The sequence below is a fragment of the Grammomys surdaster genome, unplaced genomic scaffold (genome assembly GCF_004785775.1).
Source record: "Grammomys surdaster isolate TR1022 unplaced genomic scaffold, NIH_TR_1.0 191, whole genome shotgun sequence".
Lineage (NCBI taxonomy): Eukaryota > Metazoa > Chordata > Mammalia > Rodentia > Muridae > Grammomys > Grammomys surdaster.
In genome coordinates, this window is record NW_021604636.1 from 13,312,059 (window position 1) to 13,326,849 (window position 14,791).

At 45.0% G+C, this 14,791-nt stretch overlaps 1 protein-coding gene across 5 annotated transcripts in view; it reads right to left on the minus strand.

Annotated features, from left to right (window-relative positions):
- Positions 1-8,692, minus strand: part of Fmnl2 (formin like 2) — a 275,210-nt gene extending 266,518 nt beyond the window's left edge. For all 5 annotated transcript variants that reach the window (XM_028769172.1, XM_028769169.1, XM_028769171.1 and 2 more), the window contains exon 1: positions 8,410-8,692. In XM_028769172.1, coding sequence (XP_028625005.1) covers positions 8,410-8,526 — 117 coding nt within the window. In that variant the 5' untranslated portion in view covers positions 8,527-8,692. The remainder of the gene's footprint in view (positions 1-8,409) is intronic.
- Between the last annotated feature and the right edge of the window lie 6,099 nt (positions 8,693-14,791).

A 14,791-nucleotide genomic window follows, 5' to 3' on the forward strand; every position in this document is an offset into this window, starting at 1 on the left:
GTAAACCCCAACACTCTGGAGGTGGAAATAGAAGTTTATCGTTGCCTAGATAGTCAGTTTGAGGGTAGCCTGAACTACAGAATCTCCAGAGAGGGAAGGACTGTGGGTGAGGGGGGAGAGGGAGGGAAATTGTTTCCCATTGTTCTGCTATTGTCAAAGACATCTTGTCTACTTTCCCGAATAGCAAAATTATGATCCTTTAATAGTCCCATCCAAACCCAGACCTCCTTTTACTTTGTTCTCAATTACTGGAATGGTTTATCTGGTCAAAAAAAAAAAAATCACCCATATACATTTCCTTGGAAGAATTATATTTTTAGAGGAAAACAGGCAATAATTACTTATGTCCTCCCAACTTCAGAAACAGCACATATGCTGCCCTCCAAACTAAAACCACAAATGTGAACAATTATGAATAAGAGGAATGTCTATTTGCTTATATTATAACTCATAAAGGGATAACTAGACACTGACACTGAGAACAATCAGCTCATTCTTGACCTAGCATCCTATTTATCTTTCTATTCTCAAAGCTAATTGCTTATATAAGCATGCCAATTTGCCTTGATTATAGGATTCTTAATAAATGAATGTTGTTTACATTTCACAAGTGTATTTGAATTTCACTCCAGGAAGCCAAGCTCATCAAGTCTTTGTAAGTGGTAAAGCCAGAGATCAAAGCAAATGGCCTGCATTGAACCAACAACAATTAAGCTTGAGAATAGAGGCTCAAGCAAGGCTGCAGCAAATGGATACCTCCTCCACTCTGGAAGTCACTGCTCCATCCTACACCGTGGGGTGGAGAGCCTTCTCTGCAAGTGTCCATTCTGGTCATCCCACAGCCATTTCTGAAGTTAATAATTACACCATTCAACAGGTTTTTATTCTGATCTGGTTTTTTGCATCTTCCAGTTTTGGGTTGAATCAAATATCTATCTTTAGGGTTGTTTTGTTTGGTTTGGTTTTATCCCTTAACATTGCCTAAAGCTTTCCTAAAACACTCATTTCAGTCAGAAGAATGAAATGAAACACTCCTTGAGTGGAGTGATGCTGTCAGATCCCACAGGACTCTTAAAAATCCTGATGTCAGCTCACAACAACAAATTCGCTAGAATGAATACAACTGAGACTCACACATCAGTACTTTTAAATTATGTTTATTTTCATATATTAATTATACATAATAGACATAAGTAGGGTTTTTTTTACTTATGTTAACATATACATTTACCCATGTATGAGTGCAGGTGTCCAGAGTCCAGAAGGTGTTGGTCCCCTGGAGTTAGAATTACCAATAGCCATAAAATGAACTATGGTCCTCTGCAAGAGAACATGTTCTTAACTGCTGAGCCATCAGCAGCCCCCAACACAAATAAATACCTTTGAGGCCCCCAGAGAGGCATCAACACATAGTCAAGTTTCCAAACTAGTACTTCAACTAATCAAGTCCCCTTTAACCTTTTATAAGATTTCCATGAAACTTCTAGGGGAAACGAAAGAAAAATAAGGAAAAGTTCTTGACATTCCTGAGCAAACATGCAATGTAGACCTAAGACCACTGACAGCCACTGCTTTCAGATGTCACTCACACCTTAGAGACCTCAAAACACATACATGGCCAGAATGTGAGTCAATACGTTTTTAGGACAACCAGGACATGGGCACCATTGGCCCACCCACCCATGCCCACTCCCCACCCCTGCCATTCATGGACAAGGCCTAGTCCAGGATTGTCTGGAACTGACTGCATTGCACCAGAGAATGCAGGATCTATATACCCAGGCTTTATGCTTCAGTGACAGTGGATACAGGAACTCAGAAATCCAGCAGAACTAAGTCACTAAGTCAGTGACAGACCACACAGACCACCTGTGATGTGACCAATGGAAACTAAGTTTGTTCTAGAAAAACAAAACTCATGTTCCTTAAGGGGTCTACCTGGGAACACAAATACCTGCATACTGCTTTTATTTTTCCTGTGAGTGTAACGAGAAAATATACTCAATCTATAAGAATCAAAAACCATTCCCCTACACAGACTTGATGTTTCCATACATAAGGTGTCCTAGCATTCCTGACTCCAAACAACTTTCTTAAGTGAATTAATCCACAACAAAGTACCCCAGCTGCCAGCTCATCCCTGGAAAATAGTGTAGTGCTTGGTGTTTTGTTCCTGGTCCAGGTGCATAGAGTGACTGTGTAGGGGACAGAAGATCTCCCTACAATATGAGCAGAATTCTCCAAGGCATGAGCTCTCTCCACCTCTACTGTTCAAGTAGGTGAAAACCAAGATGATGGTGAAGACCTTCCAGAAATCATGAGTCCAAGGCCTAGGGACACAGCTCCTGCTGCCCCAGAGGATGGGACTGCATCAAAGCCACTCTAAAAGAGGTCCTCTGCCAAACATCAAGACCTTTGACCTCATCTTCCCTCTTAAAGCCGTCCAGTGTATTCTTTCACAACTTCTACTTTGTCCTTCAAAGAATTCCAGGTACCAGCGTCTTCCACAAAGGAGACTAACATCTATATAATTCGTGCTCGGGTATTGGTTTTGTTTGGGTTGCTTTTGAGAGTGGGGTGAGGGGATGTTTTGTTTACAAGACAGGGTCTCATATCCCCAGGCTGCCCTCTAACTTAATATATAGCCAAGGATGACCCTGACCCTCTGGTCCTCCCACATTTTCATCCTCAGTGCTGATATTACAAGCACGGACAACCATGTCATTAGGCAGTGCTGGGCATCAAACCCAGGACTTCATGCATGCTAAGGAAGAACTCTACCAGCCAAGCTAAATCTCCAGGCTTGTGCTTCTTTCTTCCTGACACCCTGTCTTAGTCCTTCAGGCAACAGTTCTTATAGAGCAATGAATTTCTACAGGAAACATGGATCTAAACATATTTCTTTCTTTGAGCCCAAAAAGGACCTTCAAGGAGCTCTTCCCCCAACTCTTGGGGTTATAGGTCTGTGTGTACAATCTCCAGGTGACATCTACCTCAAGAAGAGCATCTTCCAAGACAACTGCTTGAATGTGAACCCACTTGTTGTAACTTGGGGTGGGAAGGGCCTTCCTGTCAGAGCATCTTTCACATGACACTGTCTACACAATCTCAGTAAGGAAGTCATTCTCAATTTTTTTTGACAACTCTAAACTTTGGAACATTTCCTCATATTCTCACCTGAATTTTCGTCACACTGATCCAGAGAAAATTTACCCTTCAGACCACATAGTGGTTTTGTTGTTGTTTGTTTTGCTCTTTGTCTTTGACATAGGGTCTCAACTGTATAGTTCAGGCTGTCCTCCAAATTGCACTCCTCTTCCCTCAGCCCACAGGTAATAGGACCACAGGTCTCTCCCACCACACAGTTGAACTACACAACGTTCTACTACAAGAATTCAACCCTAACGTCAAATGGGACAGAGGATCACAATGCACTGTGTTCTACTCCTCAAAAGTGCTGTACCCATCCACAAACGAGGAGAACCAGGGACTACGCCCAAGCTGGTAAGGAATAACTCCAGAAAGTAGTACTCTTGCTTTCTTGGACAATGTTTTGCTAGATAATAAGACCACCAAAAAACAGATTCTTCTCCCTTGAGGATTTAAGGGCACCCCCATGATTTGCATCATTGAAAGTCTGTCACAAGCTCCAAACATTTTCACTCAGAATATCCTTCGGTCAACTGTTATCTCACACTTCCATTACGGAAAAGGCAAAGGCGTGCATGCTCATACCGATGGCAGGAACCATGTCCGTTGTAGGGAGAAGGGGCACAGTTGTAGGGAGTTGCTGCTCAGGGTGAAACTGAGATGTTTCAAACTGACAACACTCTGCCCCCTTCCACACTCTTTCCCTCACAACAGGGTAAGGATGTGAGAAAACAAGGAGAGCTGGCCACACTACACTCTACCCACACCCACCCATCTGCACTACAGACCTCACCCATGTACCTCCCTTAAAGTGGGAAACCAACTAAACTATAGCAACCTGACCTTGTCTGTCCTCTTTGCAGGAGTGTGCGCATGCATTCAAGTGACAGTTGGCTCTTCCCTCTGGTTTGCTAAAACCTATGTTTTCCAAGCACAATGGAAGAAACCTTGAAGAATACACTGTTGGCCCAATTAACATTTTTTTCTCAATGCCTGGACACACAAAAGGGGAGCAGATGCCAGGCACCTAAAGAGTAGCCTCAAACACACCTCACCATGGTCACTGCTGAAGACTTACTGCCAATTGTCTACAGGCTGAACCCAGCACTTAGCAGGTTTTAGGATTTGTTCTTGCTTTTGTTGTTGTGTGTATTGCTATTCCCAGGCCCCTTTCCCCCCACTTAATAACCACAACCTCCAGCAATTCAGGCGATCAATATTTACATAGCTCCAGCACTGTTGATGGTCAGACTGCAGGGCACAGAGAGCATGTCAGCATGAGGAATATTTGGGTACAGTAGGCACTCAAAAGTGCTCCCAACTCCTTCCTGAGCTAAGTGACTAAATCCACTCTCAGGAGGGGGGAAAAAAGGTGAGAGGAAAGGAAACTGACTCAAATGAATCTGAAACTAAAGTAGTCCTCAGTTTCAACTATGAGATTCCCCTAAATCATCACTGCATCCTCTTCCTTGTTATATCTGCTCACAGAGCTGTGTGATACTAGAGAAATTCAGACACCTATGTCAGAGGACTCAAATCATCCTTTTCCCTGAAGTTTGAAGAATCCTTAAAACAGCTATGAGCACCTCAACAAGGGTGCCAGATGACTTATAGTCTACATTTGTAAACAGAGACTGACAGTTCAAAGCAAACAATATTATGGGGTGCCTAATGGAAAGGTGGCATTCTTGGATCGAAGACCACCACCGCACACAACACCCGCTAAAAACTGCTTTCACAGTGTCATATTTGAATACGAAGGATAAAGGATTTGCTTGTGTGTGACCCCAAGGACTAGATAATGCTGAATAAATGACCAAGAAAGACAGTATGAAGTTATCTATAAATAGATATGTATATATCAAAGGCTGAAGTAGATAACTCTTACGACACTTGCACTAAAGAGTCTAACAGAAACCTCAAAGGGGTTGGATTCTTTGTAGCCACACACATGAAGACACATTCCAACTAATATCTACCAGAAAGATAGATACAGAGATACAACAGTTCAAATAAACATTGAGTCAGTCCTTTTCTTTAAACATAAGTTTGCAACTACTGTTACAGCAATCCTGAATAAAACCACCCAGAGGGAGACACTTTCCTTACAAGAATTAAATTCTTAAAATGTGGATCCAAACTTCAATAGTAGTTATTTATGGGAAGTTTTAAAATTTCCCTCTTCTGATCTTAATTCAGTGTTTGGTTTGTGCCCTCTCCTCTCTTCTTCCCATTCACATACAATAGTTTCTTAGATGTATATGACTTATCCCATCTAAGCCGCTCGGATAAAGGGTAGGGTCACCCTTTAGATTTATATTCTCTGTGACATAAGATGGACTCCTGTCACTTTAATTTTTATTTACTCCACCAAAGGTTTTAAATATCCTAGAGCTGGAGGTTGGGAGGAATTGTTTTCCTAGTCTGAAACAGCTCGTTAATTATTTATGTAAGTCATACTTACAATGAGGCGTTTGTACACTTTTCTGCACAGTATAAATCTAGTTTTCCTCCTAAAATCCCTTGTGGTCTTTATTATATAAGAAAACAAACTAGATCTGGTGTGGTGGCACACACGTCTATAAGCTCAGCACTAAGGAGGCTAAGGTAGCAAGTTTGAGGCCAGCCAGGGTACAGAGCAAGACAGAGGTGAAAAGGGACCTAACAGCAATAATGCCAACCTGATTCTCATTGCTCAAGGACGGGAAAAAAAAATCATACACATACACACATACACACACACACGTGTATACACTCATGCATGCATACATGGGGTGCACATGTGTTTATCTGTGTGTCTGTGTGTATAAGAAGACTACCTAACAAAATCTCCCTCCTAAATCTTGTCCTTCAAGCTTAATCTCCAAAATTACATATTCCTGATGCCTCCAGCATGAAAGAAAACCAAAGTAGAAAACACTGGGTAAATAGCCCAAGGGAGAAAGCACAGGAGGAATCAGCAGGGTAACTAACTAGCTGGGAGGGTTTCCTTTAAATTGTTTCAGGCAGCAAGAGGAGCTCAGATGAGAATGTAAACAGCAACAGTGAATCCCCAACACAAAGATGCCAAAAGCCTTGTAACTACTCAAAAAATGTCGGCATATGGCGTGGTTTTGTTTTCTGTTTGAAAAACTCAGTATACTCTTAAACAGCTTGCAAAGCAATTGCATCCAGCTAACTGCGTGACAGTGGAGGGAAAGTAGCCACAACAAACACCCGGACACCCCAAGGAGCCTGGGATTTACAATCATAAAAGCCTACAGACTCACTTTGTGACCAGCTAGATTCAATGGGAGCACAAATCCGCCATGTTAACGAAGGGGCATTATTTTCCTAAAGATTAATTCATACCATGTGTTATTAATAAGCAGAGTAACCAAAAGCTCATGCGAAAAATGCTCTCCCAGTTGAGTAGAACTTAATTGTATTATTGTTATTAGCATGGCTGCTACAACCTCCCTGTGTCACTGGCTGCCCAAGTGTGTTCTCTGTCTCTCTCTCTCTCCCTCCCTTTCTCTCTCTCCCTCTCTCTCTCTCTCCCTCTCCCTCTCTCTCTCTCTCTCTCTCACACACACACACACACACACACACACAGACCAACAGAAACACTATAAAACTATACTACACTATGAAGGGAAAAACAGAAAACCTAGAGCCAGAAAGTTGCAGCCATGTCTGTCAGGAACAGTTCGTTTTTTTTTTTTTTTTTTTCAAGAAACACCGTTTGTCTCTGGAAAGACGGGTCAAGTGTGCACCAGACTGCCTTGAGAAGTAATTAAGCTTAAGCTGTTTCATTTCACAGCGTCCCATCTTGCATAACGTGGGAGCAGCTGTGGGAGATCACAGGCGATGCAAAGCAAAACAGGCAGCCACATCTTTTCCCCCCATGTTCACAGCAATTTCCAGGGGGCCTGAAAGGGCTGCAAAAAGCTGCAGCCTCTGTGCTCCCTGATCACGTAGAGCCGACCTGCCATCCAGACAGTTCTCAGTACCAAAGCAACCAACCCCCCTCTTTCAAGAGATGAAGAAAGGCAGCTTCAATGTCCCACTCAACGTTCAAATCGCAGAAAACCAACTTTTGATCCAGGGCTTGAGACCTCTCCCAAAGTTCTTAAGTTACATGCCAAAATTCTCTCAGGTAGACACAGGAGTTGGCAGCTCCATCACAAGTTCCTCTGGCTCTGGCTGCCTTGTCTTGCATGGATTTAGAAAAAGGGAAACAGAGTGTTAAGTCTAGGAGCCAGGCGTCCGCCCACCCCACCCCCCACCCCCATTTCCTTCCCAACATCCCCTCAAGAGAAGGTGGGATCTTAAAACTTGAGAATCCAAGAACCAACTGCACTTGGGACGCTCTCTGGGGCAAGGGAAAGGGCGTCACACCCTTTTGAGCTCACAGCAAGGCAGACTCCGGCTGGGAAGGGCCCAGAAACTTAGTCCCAAAAGGAAATGGAGAGAGAGGATTCCAGTCTTTGATTGAGAATCTGGAACGGGAAGGCTGAGAGATGCGGAATGCGGGGAGGGAGCCATGGACTCAGCTGAAGGAACTGGGGTCGCCCGTGAAGTCAGGACGGCTCTTAACACGCCCCAGCCAAACTGCACATTTTTGTGGTTTAAGATTTAAGACCAAAGGGAACACACTGAGGTTCTCCCCCGCCCGGGGCGCTTCTCCCCTCACCCCTCGTCTGGGTTTCAGATGCCTCCTCCTCGCGGAGGGACCCCGGCGCTACTCAGCTGCCGGCCTCCTCTTTCTCTTTCTGGGGAGCTGTCCATCTGCCCAGCCGCGAGGTCCACCCTCCAAGTTCGGCTGACCGAGTGCGGGCGCGGCGCCGGCGGCCAGCCACCTGCGCGCGTCTGTAGCAGACCCCGCAGGCCCAGAGCTGGGCGTCCAGGGGATGCTACGCTGAGGATCGGGGTCGGCCAGTTGCTTTTCATTCTTTAAACAAAACGCTTTAGCGGCCCGTCCGTCACTCCTCCCGGGCCAGCCACCTTCTCTTCACACCCACGCTGCACCTCCCGGCACACGCGCTGCGAGGTGCCGCTCCCGCCAGACAATGGGTTCGTGGCCGGCAGGGTAGCCCGGCCCGTGCTCCTCTCCCCATCCCAGGACCCCATTGAGAGCGCAAGGAGAGAGACCGAGAGAAGCGAGGCAGGGAGCCCACAATGGAGAAGGTGTGAGCCTCGCCCTCCCGACCCGAGGAGCCGGGGTCATCAGCGCCGCCTGCCCCACGGGGGCCCTGCACCCGGCCGCAGCGTACTCACCAGCACTATGGCAAAGCGCTCCTCCAGTTCACCTGGCTCGGGCATCGGCAGCTTCAATGGCACGTTGTGCGCCCTGAAATCGGTCTGCTGCGAGTCCATGCTCCCCGCGTTGCCCATGTCGGCTGCGTGCCGGAGCAGCGGCTGGCTCCGGGCCCCTTGCGTCCTCGTCCAAAATGCCCACAGCCCCGGGCGCTCGCCTCCCGCCCTCAGCCGCGTCCCGGCTAGTGCTCAGCGCACGCCGCTCCCTAGCAGAGCTCCGAACCCAGCCGGTCCCTGGTCGCCCTCATGCTCCCCGCCTCCCCGGCGCCGCCCCGGCCTCTCTGCCTCGCGAGGGGTCTGCAGGGCGCTGGGCGCCGATCCGCATGGTGCTCTCGCCGCCCCCGCCGGCGCCTGCGGCTGCTTGCGCGTTCCTGCCGGTCCGCCTCTCGCCCGGGCCGCAGCGGCGCTGACACCTCAGCCCCGGCCCCACGGCGAGCGGACGATCGCGCACGGCTGGCCGACACAATGCCCCCTTTCGGCCCCCGCCCCCGGCCCGGCTCCGCCCACCCGCCCCGCGGACTGCCGGGACGCGTAGTTTCGGCCCAAACCGGCCACGCGCAGAAACCGCGCGCGCGCTCCTGGAGGGCCGCGCTGTGGTTGGGGTGCTTGCTGCAAAGACAAGCTGGACGCCGTGAGAGGTGGCTTTTGTCACTTTTGTCTTGACCTCCCTCACTCCGACAGTTTAAAGACCTGCTTGCCTGCGTTAAATCTGACACTTTCAGCACGTTTGAAGAATGAATGAATGACTCAAGTCAATCATTAAACGCGTGATTTAAGTTTCAGAAGAGTATAACCCTGTGAAAGAATCTAGTTGAATAGGGGACCCCCCTTTCCCGGGTATTGGCAATGCCCAACTTCACGAACTAAAGGTGGAGGCGTGGTATGGGTTCTCCGGGGTCTATGTTCAGCGTCTTTGATCATGTTTTATAAAGAAATGTGGGATTTATAGTATGTGTGAGGTTTTACAAGAATTCAAATCAAAATAGACAATTCAAAGCAAATAACTGTCAAAGACCAATGGCGGAGTTACGATTCCATAGGCTGAATCCCTCCGCTCTGGAAATCTTTTAAGTTTAGTAAGGAAGACAGTTTACACGAATAACTATTTTGCGTGAGCTGGGTTAACGGTTCGAAATAGGAGGCATGAGGGCGATCTTTGACTACACCCATCCTTCAAAAGCAGACTTACACCAAGTGTTTCACAGAGAATATTGGGCTAAACTCCGTCCCTCTGAACTTAACTAGCCATTCGGAATGCTTGGAAATACACTGTTACACATGACTTTAGCCAGCTGCCCTTGCCGTAGATTTCAAGTGCATGTAGATCGCTCAGGGGACATTTGATTAAAGCTACCCATACCTTGAGTTCTGCCTGGTACCAGAATCTCCCTAAACTAAGAGATGGAACCCGAAAAGGTGTAGGTACTATGCAGCTTGGGCTATCGTCTTATTTCGTTTTGTTCATTTTATTTCAAAGGCATTTTGCCTACATGTATATCTATATGAGGTTGTCAGGATTCCCTAGATGTGATCTGCCTGGGTGTTGGGAATTGAACCCAGGTCCTTTGGAAGAGCAGCCAGTGCTCATCTCTCCAACCCTGGGCTATCATTTTAAGAAAAGCAAATAAATTTGCATCCTAGCGGAAATGACAAGAGTCCTAACTTCTTAGCAATTATAAATACTGGGCTCATGGCTCCTGCTGCGGTGCCTGCAAGGAGTGTGAGTTTTGGATAATTGCTTAACTTTTCTGTGCCTTAATTTCATCATCTAAAGAAAAGTCATAGAAGTATTGGTACCTTTCTTACAAGGTTGGGTGAGATTTCAACAGATCTGTACTGTTCATTTAAAGAACTTGAAATAATAGTGTGGCTACGTATCACTGTCAGTCATCATAATCCTCACCATTTTATTGATCTCAGTACTTTCTATTTATGCCTTCATACTTATGATAGTTGATACTGTTTATTTTAATTAAGAAGACTGGACTAAATGATGCCCAGAAAGCTGATTGTGAGGGTTTGTATATGCTTGGCCTAGGGAATGGCACTATTAGGAGGTGTGGCCTTGTTGGAGTAGGTATGTCACTGTGGGTGTGGGCTTAAGACCCTCACTCAGCTGCCTGGAATCCAGTCTTCCACTAGCAGCCTTCAGATGAATATGTAGAACTCTCAGCTCTGCCTGTACTATGCCTGTCTAGATGCTGCCATGCTCTTGGCTTGATGATAATGAACTGAACCTCTGAACCTGTAAGCCAGCCCCAATTAAATGTTGTCCTTGTGAGAGTTTCCTTGGTCATGGTGTAGGTTCACAGCAGTAAACCCTAACTAAGATACTGATAAAGAAAGAAAGGAAGGAAGGAAGAAAGAAAGAAAGAAAGGAAGGAAGGAAGGAAGGAAGGAAGGAAGGAAGGAAGGAAGAAGGAAAGAAAATTTCTGAGCAAGTGTATTTCATTCAGTAGCCTTAGTAAAAAAAAAAAAAAAATCAACTTCACCACTGTAGAAGGACAGCACCATTTCTGCTGAGGCCATGAATAGAAGAGAAAGATGGGAGAAGGGCAAGTTTGTTGTCTTTTTTTCTGGGGACATCACCTTTTATTTCTTTCAGGAATTGATGCTCCTCTTTCTGTGTCTTTGAACCTGGACCAAGACTTCCATCATTGGCTCCTAGGGCTTCTAATTCAAACTGGGACCCATCACCAGCTTCCCTGATCTCTAACTTGTGGAGGCAGACCATGTGACTTCTCAGCCTTCAAAATCACATGATGCTATCCTCCAGAACTAATCTCCTTCCATAGAGATTTAGAGTAGAGATAGATAAGAGATATGCAAAACATCTCAAAGGTAACTGCTGTGACTTTGGACAATAACCTATGGAAGAAATCTTCACAGATGTATTTAGTCCTATTAACTGAACTACGCCCTGTTGGGGTGATGTTTTTGTGCATTGTGTAAATAACATCCTTGTATTATTCAAATGCTGATGTCTGTGCCTGCGGAGATCTGATTACAGACCTGGACTTCGGTATTGTCATTATTCTCAAGCATATTCTGCCTGAATATTTTATAAACATTGCTCTCCATCACCTTCCAATTGGTCGAATAAAGAGCTGAATGGCCAATACCTGGGCTGGAAAGTTAAGGTGGGACTTCCAGGCTGAAAGAGAGGGTTTCAGCTGGGAACTGGAGCCCAGAGAGCCAGCCAGCCTGCATGAAGAAGCAGGTGCCAGGACAAGATTTTGATGGACTGGTAATGGGCCACGTGGTGGAATGTAGACCAGGCCTGTATTATCAGGTTAGATTAACTGAGAATCTATCTGCCCAAAGCTTATAACCAATATAAGTCTCTATGTCCATTTTCAGAGCGAGGGCAGACATAGACAGTTACAGATACAACTTTTAACTTTTTAAAAATTATTTTAAAATTCTGTTTATGTTTATTATTTTCTGTGTCTGCATGTTCAAGGCCATGTCGAGATCAGAGGACAGCTTTCAGAGCTTGGTTCTCTATCTACCACATGGGTTACAGAGATAGACCCACGTCATCCAGCTTCGAGGCAAACACCCTTACCTCCAGTACATCTCACTTGCTTTCTTGCCCACAACACACACACACACACTTCCTTTTGTTTAGACTTTATTATTATTATTTTATGTATATGAGTGTTTTGCCTGCACATATGCATGTGTACCACGTTCAGGCCTGGTGCCCTCAATGGTAACAGAGAGAGTCAGATCTCCTGGAACTGGAGTTACAAGATGGTGGTGATCCATTATGTGGATGCTGAGAACCAAGCTCAGGAACTTCCAAGAATGGCAGTGCTCTTAACCAATAGACCAATTCTCCAGCCTCCACTTCTAACATTTTTAAAGAGACTATTAAAAAAAAAAAACAGACTTTAAATTCTCAACAAATACAATCTGTATTTCTGAAGTATTGTCTCAAATTAATGGCAAGTGAACTGTAGATACAAGAGAGTAAATTGGGAATCCTTGAGTGTCCTACATTAATGAACAGGAGAAGGAAACAGTTCAGGCCAGGTGAAGCATTTCTAACTCACAAAGGTATGTATTTTATTTGGGATTCCTGGACATATATCCTGGTTTTGACTGATTCACAGAATCCGCCCACCCAGAGAGCTGCCCATCTGGATGGGAAGGCTGGAATTTGTTTCTACAGTCAAGAAAGCCTTTTTATTACATTTATGACTTCCTCTGACCATATTTCTGCCTGGACCTTTCCCTTCCCCTCTGTCTTATCACATCTAGTCTCTTCTCATGAGCTCTTCTTCCTTCGAGAGGAGCCAAGGACAAAATGTACACACCCATGAACCAAAAGTACTCTCTGCTACTGCTACGTCAAGGTTTGCCATCTCTAGCATTTGGTTATTTATATCCAGTATTAAGAGCAATTGCACCCTCTCAAGATTATACAATTCCTGTGGAAGTGTCCATCATAAGTAGCTCAGGAATTTTTGTTTTAAGAATTACATAAGGAGGGGCTGGAGAGATGGCTCAGTGGTTAAGAGCACTGACTGCTCTTCCAGAGGTCCTGAGTTCAATTCCCAGCAACCACACGGTGGCTCACAACCACCTATAATGGGATCTCACGCACTCTTCTGGTATGTGTCTGAAGACAGCTACAATGTACTCATATAAATAAAAATAAATAAATAATATTTTAAAAAGAATTACGTAAGGAGATAGGAGAAAACATTTGTGTCTTAAGGTTTTATCTCTGCGAAGCAACACCATGGCCAAGTCAGCTCTTACAAGGACAACATTTAATTGGGGCTGAATTACAGGTTCAGAAGTTCAGTCCGTTATCATCAAGGTGGGAGCATGGAAGCATCTAGGCAGGCATGATGCTGGAGGAGCTGAGAATTTTACATCTTCATCTGAAGGCCACTAGGAGGATACTGACTTCCAGGCAGCTAGGGTGAGGGTCTTAAGCCCACGCCCACAGTGACACACCTACTCCAACAAGGCCACACCTCCTAATAGTGCCACTCCCTGGGCCAAGCATATACAAACCATGACAATTTGCATTTAAGAATTGCATAAAGAAAACATTTCTATTGGAGTATGTAAGTGTATGCATATGCACATGCTCATGCCCTCAGACACCAGAAGAGGATGCTAGACCCCCTGGGGCTGCAGCTAGAAGTGGTTGTGAGACACCTACTGAGGGTCCTGGGAACTAAATTTCCATGTGCTTACAAGATGACTGCCACTGTGCTACAATGAACTCAGGTCTACCTGTATTAAGGGCAGAAAGGAGGGACGAGTCCCAATGCCAACTAAGTTATTTCTTTTATCTGTAAAGCAAAGGTTCACAGAGAAATACAAAGTAGCAAACTGACTGTAAGTCCTCATTCTCCATGTTGGGTCCACATGACCAGCCCTAGAAGCAGAAAAGGCTGGTGGAGAAAGATGAAAGTCAGGCCAGAAATGTTCCTCATTTGGAGAGCACCTAAAATTCTAACAGTAAGACTGGAGAGGGAATTTGTATGAGTGGCTGACAATTCATTTTAGACCCCTCCCCATGTTTGGCATACTTTAAAAAAAAAACCCACAAATATCTAGTATTGCAAACGGCAAAGTGGATACCATTCCAAATTCTGTACACACTGGAAAGGATACTCAGTGCATGCTTGAGGTTTAAATGTGAATTAAATGGATACGTCCATTTTTTGCAGAACACTGACTACCAACTGGGTGTGATGGCATGCACCTGTAATCACAGTACTGAGTAGGTAAAGACACACACACACACACACACACACAGTGTTATAGTGATTACAACACTTGTTGCTCTTATGGGTAGGACCCATGTTCATTTCCCAGAACCCACAAAGTGGCTTACAGCTGTCTACTATCTCCAAGTGCAGAGCATCTGATACCCCCCTTCGGCCCTTGTGGGTACTGTATGCATGTGGTTTAAATATGCTGGCAGGCAAAATACACACACACACACACACACACACAGAGAGAGAGAGAGAGAGAGAGAGAGAGAGAGAGAGAGAGAAATAGGGAGAAAGAGAAATAGAGAGAGAGAAATAGAGAGAGAGAAATAGAAAGAGAGAAATAGAGAAAGAAATAGAGAGAGAGAGAGAGAAATTGAGAGAAATAGAGAGAGAAACATGCAAAAAAAATGTGTAGTCTTTCCACATTATATGGCTGATACAGTTCCCTCTGTGCAAAGTTACATTTTCCATATTCTAAATTAGTAATATAATGGTTTACATTGCCTGTTGCTTTTTTACTAAGTTACTAATATTGTATGTCAGTGGGATTTGAACTTTGTGAAGCTATCTTCTTGGATCGATGTTTTTTTTTATGTTGT